The following is an 11,919-nucleotide window of genomic DNA, read 5'->3' as shown; positions in this document are numbered from 1 at the left end:
ATCCAGTGTAACCTGCCCATAGGAAACCTCTTCTTCAGGCCCCCTTGACTGGGAGTCTATTTTGCTTTTAATTCTGAAGGTTAATAGCCTCAAATCACATCAATTCTGCCCCTTGCTGACTCTATCTTTAAAACTTACCAGTGTGTTAAAACTCCCTTGTGAATGTTTGTCACCTTGAGCCTACAGCCTGTGAGGTGAGCTGGGATGCCTGGTCAGAGGTGCTTTTGTGTCTCAGCTTCCCCAGCTGATATGTGGTAATGATGGTATGGGGCAGATCCAGAACTGTGACACCAAGAGCTATGTAAGAACGTTAATGATTATAGTTAACCTCAGCAGCTGTCAGCATGTCCAAAGCCCTTTATATCCTGCTTTCTTTTCCCCTTCATCAGACTTTTGGACAAAGAATTTAGCAGGTTAATTGTGTGAAAACTGAGTGAGAAACACCTTAAATGTCCAAGCCTCTGAAACAGCATGGGAGCTCCTACGAAAGCTGATCCTGGTGAGAATTTTTGGACCAGTGCTGGTTCTGAATTATCTCTGAGCTGATCCTTTCTTATCCCTCTGTAAAAACAAGCTAAAATCCCCTAAAAGCCTCCTCAAAAAATAACCCCACAAAACTCCAAACAAAGCAAAATCACTGACTTTGAACTCAACGAATGTTTAGTTTCCTGGCTCTTGGGTAAATATTAGATAGATACCCAATTTCAACCTGAAGCAGTTTATTTGGCTGCTGCTCACAAGTCAGACACAGCAATAATCAAGGAAATCTTGTTTGATTCAGGTTGGGTAATATTGCCTGAGGGGTAACATCATTTTCATTTCCACACATCCAGCACTGGCACAAAACGGCATGGACAGGTATGAAGAATGGATAATGGATCCTTGGTATTAAAATTCCAGCTGATAATTTCATTTTTGTCTAAGTAATAATTACCAATAAAAATGTTGCTTGAAAAAAAAGACAATGTGAAAAGAAAAGCGCTGTTGTGTTTGACAAAGCAAAATCCTTTGCAGTACTGCCAAAAGAAAGAGAAAAGAAAGGAAAAAACCAAAAGAGATTTAAAACGAATATAGCTGTTAAATAAAAGATCCAGGTACCAAAGAGCAAAATTTAATGAAAGCCAAAACTGTCAAATATGGATTCCTGTTGAGAAAAAATGTCAATGTCTTCAAGAATTTTACCATTACTCTATTTTTAAGAAAAGTGTAGTAAAAATACATATTACAAGTTAACATTTTCCACGCATTTGTCCTATTCATCTTTTGTTTTTTAACCCCTCCATTGATCAAAAGCCTTTGACAACTGCACCTCACATTTTCATGTCACAGGTGGCCAGTCCTAGCACTGACGTGCTGCTTCTCATAAGTCCATCTTAACTCCCCATGACCTGCTGCCATGTGGTCCTGTCTTTCCAGGAGAATGGGGCACCCATGGGTCTTGGAGCTGGATCCCACTACAGTGCCCAGTGGTGCATTGCTTTTACAAGCTCCAGGATGTGGCAAGAGCTGGGTGAGGAGTTGCATCTGAGAGCTCTGAGCATGGAAACAGGCTAGCTTGTGGGATGCCTCCACTGTGCTAGCACTTATGCAGAACTGAAGTTAAAATGAAGTGGATTAAAAACAATGCTAACCACTATAATGTGACCTGAAGAGGTGTTTTGAGTGGCTGAAAACAGAGTTCATGTTCGGTGATGAGAGATTAAGCTCACAATGATGTCCAGTTGTGGAGAGAGGAAAAGATTGGCACAAGACATGCTGTGCCCAAGCTTAGGACCTTGACTCTGACTTGTTGGTCTCCAAAATGTTGTGTGACAACTGGGTAAGTGGAACAGGTACTTTAGACCAGGCTGGTGTTAAAGGTGGTAAATGTATTGCTCTGCGCATTCATATGCTAGTGGAAACGTATACAAGCAGCTTCCAGCAGTACTTATGGACAGCTGTATACACAGATCCTCCTCATAGACCTGTGCCAGTCATTTGCTTGCATCACTTTTCCTTCATCTACTTCTCTTCTTTTCCTGTTCCTCTCTTGCTATGCTGAAGAAAACAAGAAAAAAAAAAGAAAAAAAGAAGAGAAAAAGCATCTCAGAACACTCCAATAGCAGCTCAGTCCCCACAAAGATATTTGCTGAGTCCTGTGAGAAGCTTTGAACTTTATTTGCCATCAGTGAGATGGGGGAAGGCTAAGTGGTTTCACTGTGGTCCCTTCCCCACAGATCTCTCTCTCTGGATGCTCCCTTGGGAATCTGGGAAAGTGTCTCAGGTCTATCAGTGGGGAGCATTTATCTGTCCATGCCCAGAATGAACCTTTTGTGTGGTTCTGGAAAGCCATCCTTGCCCCTTTTATCTCCACACCTGTGACTGGACCACTGGTTTCTGCATTACCAAGTTTGGGGTCAGTAAACTGCTCTCCTGACCTGTGGATGCTTCCCCCTCTCTAAAGATACATGAGTGGGAATCTGCTACTTTTGGCTTTGTACCCAGACAGGCCACAACTTGACGGGAAGGCTGAGTTTGACCAGCTCAGATGCTGCTGAATGTCATGGATGCTTGAATGAAGCTCTTGTAGGGTCTCCTCCTCGGTTTGCTTCAGCAGTTCCTTCCAGGAGTCGACTATCTACAAAATGTCCCTCTTCATTAGAAAGATGGCCAAAAAGGGATTCAGAGCAAAAAGGCAGGGATATTCCCATTGCAGCCCCATGACTTCTAGCATGTTTTACTGGTTATTAGCCAGCCATCTAGAGCTGGTTATCTTGAGATGGTCTGTTCCCAGCTCAAGGTGGTTCCCTTATGTGACCACCAAAAAGGGAGCACACACAGAAGCTAAGCAATGAAGAAATGGTTCACAATTGCTTATTAGCCCCCAGTAACCTAGGCAGGAGAGTCACATGTGAGGGGAATGCGGCATTTACTTTCTCTCTTCCATAAACAGCAGCCAACCATGAACTTAGACCAACCATCCGCTCTGTTCTGCTATGCACGATGCTCTTCAATCCAGGCACATGATTCTTCTCTTGAACCGCCACTTATCATCTCTGGAAGAATGACCACTTTGTTCTTAGGTTACCTTGAGTTTCCAAACTCACTCATGAATTTGCTCCTGCAAAACAGCCTCATGTTTTTGCTCACATAAAGTCCTTCCTACTGCAGGGAGAGCCGTTTGCAGCTCTGTCTGCCTTGTTGCAGTAACTCCACAGCCCAAGTTCACAACAGAACAACAGAAGGCAGAATCACGATGGACAAAAGGGGTCAATGCTGATGCTCTGTAGGGAGTTCAACTTGCCATTTATAGGTTCTCTTTTTTTGCTGTTAGTAGCTCAGACATTGTGGTTTGCATCCCAAACTAAACCAGATTGAAGGACTGAGCAGGGAAAAGGGAAAGGGCTGATGTTACCCTGACACCACAGGAATTAGTAAGAAAAAATATATATATTGCACACACTAAGACTTATTAACAACCAAGTTAAAACAAAATGGCATAGTCCTCATTAGTGTTCCAGTGGTTCTTTCATCAGGGACGGTTCACGAGTCTGTTAAATCCCATTACACTCTCCTTATTGCAATACAGACCTATTTCTGTTCTCCTGCCAGTGGATCTGTTAGCAAATAAAAAGGGAAATAGAATTGATTTCCTTGAGAAGATCCATCCAATTGTCCCTTCTGTCATCATCGTTTATCTTGTTGGTGTTGGGTTTGTTTTTGGCTCTGGAGGGGGTGGAGTTGGGCTGCCCCTGCTCTCACCCAGGCAATGGGTCAAAAGGCCAATTATAATCCCGTAGCTCCTAGGGACATGCCGGTGCTGTGGCTCATGCATGGGATTGTCTGCATGGACTTGGGGAAATCGTGGCTGACCACACGTCCGTTTTCTCCACTGCCTCCTGCTGCAGCTGGCCTGGGAAGGGTTGATGTCCGTATGGCTTCGTTGATTGATTGCTGTGGGATCAAACAAAAACCCTTTTTAGGAAAGACAGGGGGGTCTCCCCCTGTCCTTAGCAATGTTGGAGAAGTTGCAATACAAACCAGTGTTGTCTTTCTCTCACTGTTCTCTCCCTCCTTATCTCCATTCAGACTGTCACTACCTGCATACCTCTACTGTACCTGCTCTGTTAATTCACACCTCTGCTACATTCATAATTAAATGCTTCAGCTGTATTTTGGGGCCATGATGCCATACACAAAAACTATTCAAACTCTACAACGTAAGAACATCTATCCTGGATCTGAGCAGAGGCATTAAGCACACTTCTCCCATTGATACGCTATTACTACTCCAGTACTGTTACATGTGGTGGACTCTGACCCACTGCAAGCATGTTTAACTTTGCTCATGTGAGAAGTTGAGCATATGCCTATGCTTTTTGTCTGCAGTGATGACTGAGGTAACCAGGAAATGCAAACCTAATTCAGGAAAGCAAATCTCATCTTCCTGTTGCAGGTACTGTCCAAAATGTTTGTTTTCAGAGACCTAAGGAAACCACCCGTTTAGAATGATTAAACTAAAAGATGGAGTCAATGTGGTTTCTTTGCATTCAAGTTATCTCTAAGGACAACATAAACTTTTGTGGACTGGGATAGCAGGTGAAGGATTATCCAGAAGATTTGGAAAGAGACAGCTTAGTGTCTAGCCAGTGATGGAGCAGCCTCCAGTGCTGCTGGGATCTGCAGCTCAGCCCAGGGTCTGTAGGGCCTCACTGAGAAGTTGTGTTTAGAGGGTTTAGCCCATCTTCTTGGGCACTTGCCTGGCTCTGATGAATGTCTCTGTGGGGCAGTTACTGATGGCAGGAGCCAGGCAGAGGGTCAAGCTTCAACCTGATGTTAACATTGGGAGCAAAGATTCCCTCCCATGTTGGCTGGTTTTAACATGGCAAGAACACTGCAAGCTAACACTGACATGAATTAGTTGGTTATTTCAAGTAATAGGGGGAAGCCAACAGCAGGGCAGAATCTCCTCAAGACAAACTGTGGAGCTATTGTGTTCTGTTACTCTTTCATAGTGTATTTATGACATACCTAGCTTCACAGTGTAGACAGCAATTATAATTTAATTCTTGTATATTTGGGACATTAATTGCTCACATTATCTTACCCCTGTGTTCAATGTACCTCTCATTGCCTGTAGAATTTCCTGAACCTCAATGGGAAAAGAGCTGTTGCACATTTTCAGTGAATTAGAAATGTTATTATTGCTGACAAAACATTAAGCATATTGTGAAATGGTGACATAAACCCAAAGAAATGACTGCTTATTTTCTATTTGATTCTGGGTATCAGTGCTCAGAGAAGTGAAAATCTCTCTATATTTTATGAAACTCACTGCATACTCAATACACCTGAACTCAATTCCATGCTTAAGGGAGAGGTCAAGATAAAGAAGAAAAGGGATGTGTTACTCTTACAGCACAGATCCCACTGCACCCTTGCACACAACAGTATCTGTATAAGGGATCACCTCTGCTAGCCATCTGAGTCAACATGTACTTGTTCCACTGATGCTGCATTAAATGTGTATCCCCAAGGCTTTCAAATCTAATCCACTCTTGACACTCTGAAATTTAGGCACACTAGAATTAAAGGCAGAAACAAATCTGGGTCATAGGAAGTACACTTTTGCAAGATCATGACAGGGTGGAGAAAAAAGCCCAGCACGTTACAGGAGACATTAAAGGCCAATTTCTCTCTAAGAAAACCTGTAATTGTGATTTTGAAAACATTATCTGTTCCAAGGCAACAACGCTCTGAACATACATCACTGTCACCAACCCACAAACGGTGCCAGCAGGGTGCCAGCAAAGGGAACACCAGGATCTGATTTATTACTGAGATCCCCCAGTTTTATCTTGTTTTTAACTGCTTGGGTTTGGGGATCTTTTCATCTTGCAGTAACGGCTGTATCACACCAGCTCCAGTGCTCTTCATCCACAGTGCACACACATTGCCATAGTCTGCTTTTGTTAATTTTAAGGAATGGCAATGTGATCCTGTTACTATTTGTGCTAAGATTTTGCTCTGCATCTGGATTTTGAACTAGCATTATGCCACATGTCTGATCTTGTATCAGCTCCCCACTATGGCCCACTTGACCCTCTTTTATCTTCCTCTGATATTTGTAATCCTTTCTAGCAAGTCAAGTGACAGGGTCACTTCTTTATCCCTATGTTTTGGCTTTCCACCCATGGTCTGGGCTGCATCCGTCTCTGAAGACAGCTTTGGAGCTGGGGTAGGATCAGAGAGAAGGTGTGAAAGGCCGGGGAATGGGTTGCCACCTTCATCCGCTTTGATTCACTTCTGGACTTGTAACAAAACTCGATTAAGGCAACCAGCATGGCTAGTCCGAGCCCACCGATGAGGATATAGAAAACCCCTGCCACATTGCTGAGGCTCAGTGCGCTTGTCTTGTCCTAGAAGAGAAAGGAGAAGGGAGGGAGGGGTGGGAACAAGGGAAGGAGAACAACAAAATTAATACGAGATTGCTCCGGGAGGGATGCTGCACAGTAAAGCAATGCTGGCATTACATCATCTTCCGCATTAAATGAACAGGTGACATTGCTAAGAGCATTTTCAATTTTCAATTCAGTGTCTAGTAAAACTAATGTTTCCCTCACACAAACAAATAAACCTTTCTCCATCACTGTGGCTCTTTGTAAAGGTTTGGGATCTTTGTTTTTCAATCAGCTAACTGAAATGGTTATTTTACTCAAAATGCCTACTTTAAATTATTGATTAAAGGAGGAAAAAAAGAAGTTCTCCACCTCTGTGACATTTGCTTGTCTCTGATATCTCGCCTGAAATAACCCGTTCTCTTGGAAATGCTCATTCCTTCATTCCTACATTGTTTCCCCTGCAAATTCTGTTGCTGAGCAACACATCAAAATGGCTGGGATATTTTTTTCTTTCTTTTTCCTTTTCCTCTTCAATACCGAGGTTGAGGTGACACCTGAGCTGTCCTCAGGAACTCATTTAATTTCTAGGTAATAAGGCTGTTATTTCATACACAATCAAGACCTGTTGATGCATGTCTAAGCTAATTATTTGGTTGGCAATAAATAGGGCTATTAATGGACCACAGCTCACAGTCAGCAGCTACATTCTGATTTTACAATTGCCTAATGAATCGTCACGGATCTCTGGGGAAGAGGCGAGTCTCAGAAAGACTCATTTCACTACTATAGAAACCGGGTCCCCACATCCAACCCTGATGTCACTCAGTGCAGGCTTCAAAACCTTCTCCTTCATGCTGACCAGGTGGAGTTGGGGTGTTAGAATAATCCAGGCAGCAGCAGGACCCAAAAGCTTGGCTTAGCTCCATGTACGAGGCTCCTGTTTCTAGGCCATGCTTTCTCTATAGTTCAACCAGACAGAGGTTCCTTGCTCCATGCTTGTTGCAGCTCTGCGATACTGAATTGATACCAGATTCCCCAGGGCAAGCCCAGTGGGTCAGTTCAAATCTATTGGTTTGACCAGGGTCCAGCCAGCTCTTACAGCTCCCTGGGTGTGAGAGAAAAATTGCTTAAGGATCATTCAGGATGCAGCCACAGAGTTACAGAATAATATTTATGCCTGTAGAAGTGTCTGCAGTTGGTAACAAAGCCTCTGCATGATCCTTGGTGTTCCCTGCTGCTGTGGACTCATGGACACATGGAACATGGTGGCATAGCCTCTTCCTTGCCCTTGTAGGACAGCTGATCCACTTGCTTAGCTTGGAAGGTTTCACAATAAGCAGCTTACTCTTTTTGGGAAGGGTGAGGATTCAGGAAGCAGAAAACCATGCTAAAGAAATAGGTTTCTTTTCTACTTCATCTGGCCCCAGTGTCTGTGAGATCTATTAAGCTTCTGCCTAGCTGGAGCTCTCACCACAGGCTCCATTGCCACAGGGAGCAGCTTTCCATCATGAGCCCTCTGCTGAAAGATGCTGAGGTTTCATTAAGGGTCACCTCTGCAGAGTTTTGGTTGCTGGTGAAACCTCCACAAGTGATCTCATTTTCCATGCTTTCCTGATTGACGTCTCTGCCAGGAGATTCACCGCTGTCACCATGTGCATTTACACCACTGTAGATGTGATGGTCACTGCTGACAGACAGGTTTGGTTTCTCCTTTAGATAACCTTCATTCACTGCTCAGTTTATAACCTATAAGCTCACAATGCTTCCTGTGAGTTCTCTATAATGAGAAATTTCTGCAAATATCCCCTTTATTCCAGCACTTTCCGTATTTGAAGGATTATTTATCTGGTCTTTCATAATCTGCCTTCATGCATTTTTCCCCCAGGCTTGACTTACATTTGTTCAGTCATCTCTCTCTGCAGGTTACTGGGTATACTTCTAAGCACTTGCTGAAATAGGTAGGGAGTGTTTTTAGTGAAGATTGGTAAAAGAGGAGCAATTACTCTGAGAAAACTGGGTTCCACCACTTCAGGCACATTGCCCCTCTTCAAATCCCATCTGATGGGGCTGCACCAGCTTCAGGGAGGAACAAGAACACAAAAGGTGGGCTGACCTCCTTGACATCCTAATCTTTTAGCCTCGCTCCTTAAAGAGAAGTGGCTGATTAGCACATGCTCTGCACTCAGAGGTAAGGATGAGGACAGGGAATGAGGTGGAGCAGCTTATTTGTCTGTGTCTTGATAATAATTTTCAACACATTCTTTCATGTTGATTTGACAGAAGGGTGGAAATCTCCAAGATATCAGGAAACTCCAGGATGTGTGAAAAAATAATGGCACTGTAGAAAAGAAAAATCTATTAATGCCTTCACTCAGAAAATGTATCAGTGCAATTCACAGTAGGCATCAGAGACTCTGCATGGGTCTATGATTTGCAGCCACAGATCCTTAGGAAACCGGGTTTCATTGGCTCTGCTGGGCAAGGGAATACACAAATTTCAAGTTTTATTTGCCACGATACTCTTGTATTTCTACCCCCAGTTTGGGGATCATGGTCCAACAGGACACCTGGCTCTTAATTTCCACTTTCCTCCTGACACCAGCAGCAAATTGACCAGTAAGAAAGAGGACATGACCCAAACCAGTTTCCTGCACCACTATGTCATAAAATTAATTACAGTGCTGTTGTATTTTCCTCTCATTTACTTTGCAGTGGCAGCATTATTACTAGTGTTACTATTATTACTGTTATTGCTACTATGACTGTTATTACTGGGACAGTTTGGGTAAACTGGAAGTTGTCTTCTCCAGAAGGCAGAGGAAAGCACAGTGAAGCAGAGATGGGCAAACCTGATGGGAGGGAGAGAGCAGCCTGAGTTTCACCTCTGCCACCATAACAAAGTTCCTCCCAAGGAACCAAAGACACAGGCAGCTTTGATGGGCTACTGGGTAACACCGAACTACAGGGGCACCGTTGATAGCACAGGCTGCTGTCATGAGTAAGGCTGAGAAGTGAAATTGCTCCTGTGCTGCTGCTTGACTTCTCAGTTGTCTTCTCCTTTTGATTTTCCTTTTTGTTTCCACTCCTCTCCCATCAGGACATGCAGAGACATTCTCTGGGCAGGCATGTCATCTTATTGGTCCCATTGGCTGCAGCAGCAGACCCATAAGAAAGGTAGGAAATGCTGCATGCCCCACCTATGCTTTGCCTGCCGTTTCTGTGCATGCTCCTGCCTTAATAATGCCCCTAATAGTAAAAAACCCCAGGTTATGCTAACTGCTTGAGAGGACCCTCCCCTCCTCTCTGCTCAGGCTCTCTGACACCAAATGCTCTCCTGCAGAGCTGCCCATCACCGAACCAGCTTGTTAGTGGGAGTGTAAATGTCACCACTCGTCTCCTGCAGTGGCAGAGCGCTGACGCGGGGGGAAGATTGGCATGTGAAAAGAGAAAGAAGAACCTGTCTTTCCAAAGCCTGGCTTTGTTGCTGCAGCAACCAGGCACATTCCCGTCTGTTCCTCTCGAACGTGGCACCATGTCCATCATCCTCTTTGCCATTATCCTCCTTGGCTGAAAGGTGTTAAGGCCAAATTTGCCCATGTTTCCTGCATGACCAGAGCCTGTTGACAGCACAGGGTGATGGCACCTTGAGTTGCTGCAGTCTCCATAGAAGATAAACCGTCCTTAGAGCAGGTGGTAGCTGCAGAAGTTGTGCTTTTATACCAAACACTGACCTGATTTTACTGGGACAAGGCCTGAAGCTCAGCAATGAAGGACACAGTGCTGGCCATTGGCTCAGAGCACTGCTGTGGGGCTGCCAGGGGATGAATGGGTAGGAGCTCATGGCTGGCTGGCTGTAGGGATGAGACTTGACGTGGAAATATACCCTTGGTTTGAGAATCAACCAACTCCCTGCAAAAACAGTAGCAGTTTGCTCCCTAATTATTATTTTTTTTTTTTTTTAAACTCCAGAGTGAAATTTTTGCAAGTGTGTAGAGGTCAGGGAGATCCCTGTGACTTTGATGAAGGTCCTTTAACTGCATGAAGTGATCTGGCTACCCCTGCAAGTGGTTGTACCTTACCATCCTGGTCTGGAAAAAACCCTTCCTTTCTCCCATTGCTTTGCAAAAGCCCCACAAAAGAGGAAAATCACATCCATCTGCCCTGACATTTGGTGTCCACCTTGCTGTTACTTTTCAACAACCCACGGCATCCCTTCTAAGCCCACAGCACATTTCATAGCCTGTAAAAAAAGTTGCTTATCATATGCTTGTTTGTCCAATGGCGTCCTTCTGGGGAACTGCCTAGTTATGAATCATCTGTCTCTTTTCTGGGCTTATTTGTCCTGTGGCAGGTACAGGGAAAGTGTGGGAAGGCTGGGAGACAGGACCAGGGACTGGGGGATGCTTCTAGCTACAAGAAGTGCTGGATGTGCATGTGCATAGAGAAACCTCAAGCCTGTGGGAAGGGGCAGCTGCCACAGGTTTACTGTGGGGAGAACAGCAGCAGGGACATTGCTGCCTGGTGCAGGACACTGCCTGGGGCTTCCTACTATCTGGCAATGCAGCTGGGGCTGCAGTGGTCCTGGATCAGCTCCCGTGAGTGCAGCTGACGAGCACCTCCTAATATGGCAAAGCATATCCTTTCTCTGGATAAAAAACTAGGTGGGTAATAGATAGGTAAACAGTCAGATTAAAAATGGGATGCAGAGGAGTCAGCTGCTGGTATGGAATGTTATCTGGGGCCAATGAACATGAGGCTGGTGAACACCAGAGGCTTAACTTGGCTCCAGCTAGAAACTTTGCATACAAACCTTCCATCCAGCTAGCCCCTCACTCCTTCATGTGTACTGGGAGCAAGGAACAGAGATATGACCCTTTTGTGTAACAGCAAAGACTCTTCACTGCAATCTTACATTGAATGTTTACGTGGTTTTAAGGCTTGTGTCTACTGACTTCACACATGGAGTTTCAAGCAGCTCTCATGACTTTAGGATCCAATCTTATTTATTCACATGTGATTCACATGTGTGTGATCGTGTTTTTCAAGCACATGCAAATAACATGTGATCAATATTGAGGTCATATGATCCACATAAACCCATGTGTCCCAAACCTTCTGTTTCTGTCCCTATTTGTTACCCTACTGTGTGGAATGAAGCACTAAACCTACTTCTTTCTTTTTTCTTTTGCATCAGAATAGTGATAAAGTACAGTATTGTGGGTATTTGGTTTTAAACTAAGCTGATTTCACATCCATTTCCTTATGGGTATTTTGTTGTCTATGGAGTTTCTCTAGCACTGGTGCATGCAGGCTTGTGGTGAAGGTATTGTGGAAGCTGTGTCATGGCTTCAGTTTCCCAGCAGAAGTAATTACTTTTCATTCATATGGTGACTATTGCTCAGTGGGTTACCTTGCAAAATACACTCACTATACAAGTCAATTAGATTTTTGCCTGAGTGGGACCAATGCCATATTGAACAGCGTTGCCTTGCAGAAGGGTTATTCTTGGATGTGTACAATGCTGCAGAGAAAAGCAGAA

The 11,919-nt window shown here is 44.2% G+C and overlaps 1 protein-coding gene across 5 annotated transcripts in view; it reads right to left on the bottom strand.

The window, feature by feature from the left end:
• Positions 1-1,097: 1,097 nt before the first annotated feature.
• GRIA1 (glutamate ionotropic receptor AMPA type subunit 1) overlaps positions 1,098-11,919 on the bottom strand; it is a 120,948-nt gene continuing 110,126 nt past the window's right edge. For 4 of the 5 annotated variants that reach the window (XM_005147181.4, XM_005147180.4, XM_031047367.2 and 1 more), the window contains 2 exons: positions 6,264-6,398; positions 1,098-3,954 (listed from right to left, as the gene is read on the bottom strand). In XM_005147181.4, the coding sequence (XP_005147238.2) occupies positions 3,766-3,954; positions 6,264-6,398 (324 nt within the window). In that variant the 3' untranslated portion in view covers positions 1,098-3,765. The remainder of the gene's footprint in view (positions 3,955-6,263; positions 6,399-11,919) is intronic. The other variant, XM_034066769.1, reaches the window with a different exon arrangement.

The sequence above is a fragment of the Melopsittacus undulatus genome, chromosome 10, assembly GCF_012275295.1.
Source record: "Melopsittacus undulatus isolate bMelUnd1 chromosome 10, bMelUnd1.mat.Z, whole genome shotgun sequence".
Classification (NCBI taxonomy): Eukaryota; Metazoa; Chordata; class Aves; order Psittaciformes; family Psittaculidae; genus Melopsittacus; species Melopsittacus undulatus.
Note: the sequence above shows the minus strand (reverse complement) of the source record. Positions and strands in the feature narration are given on the sequence as shown.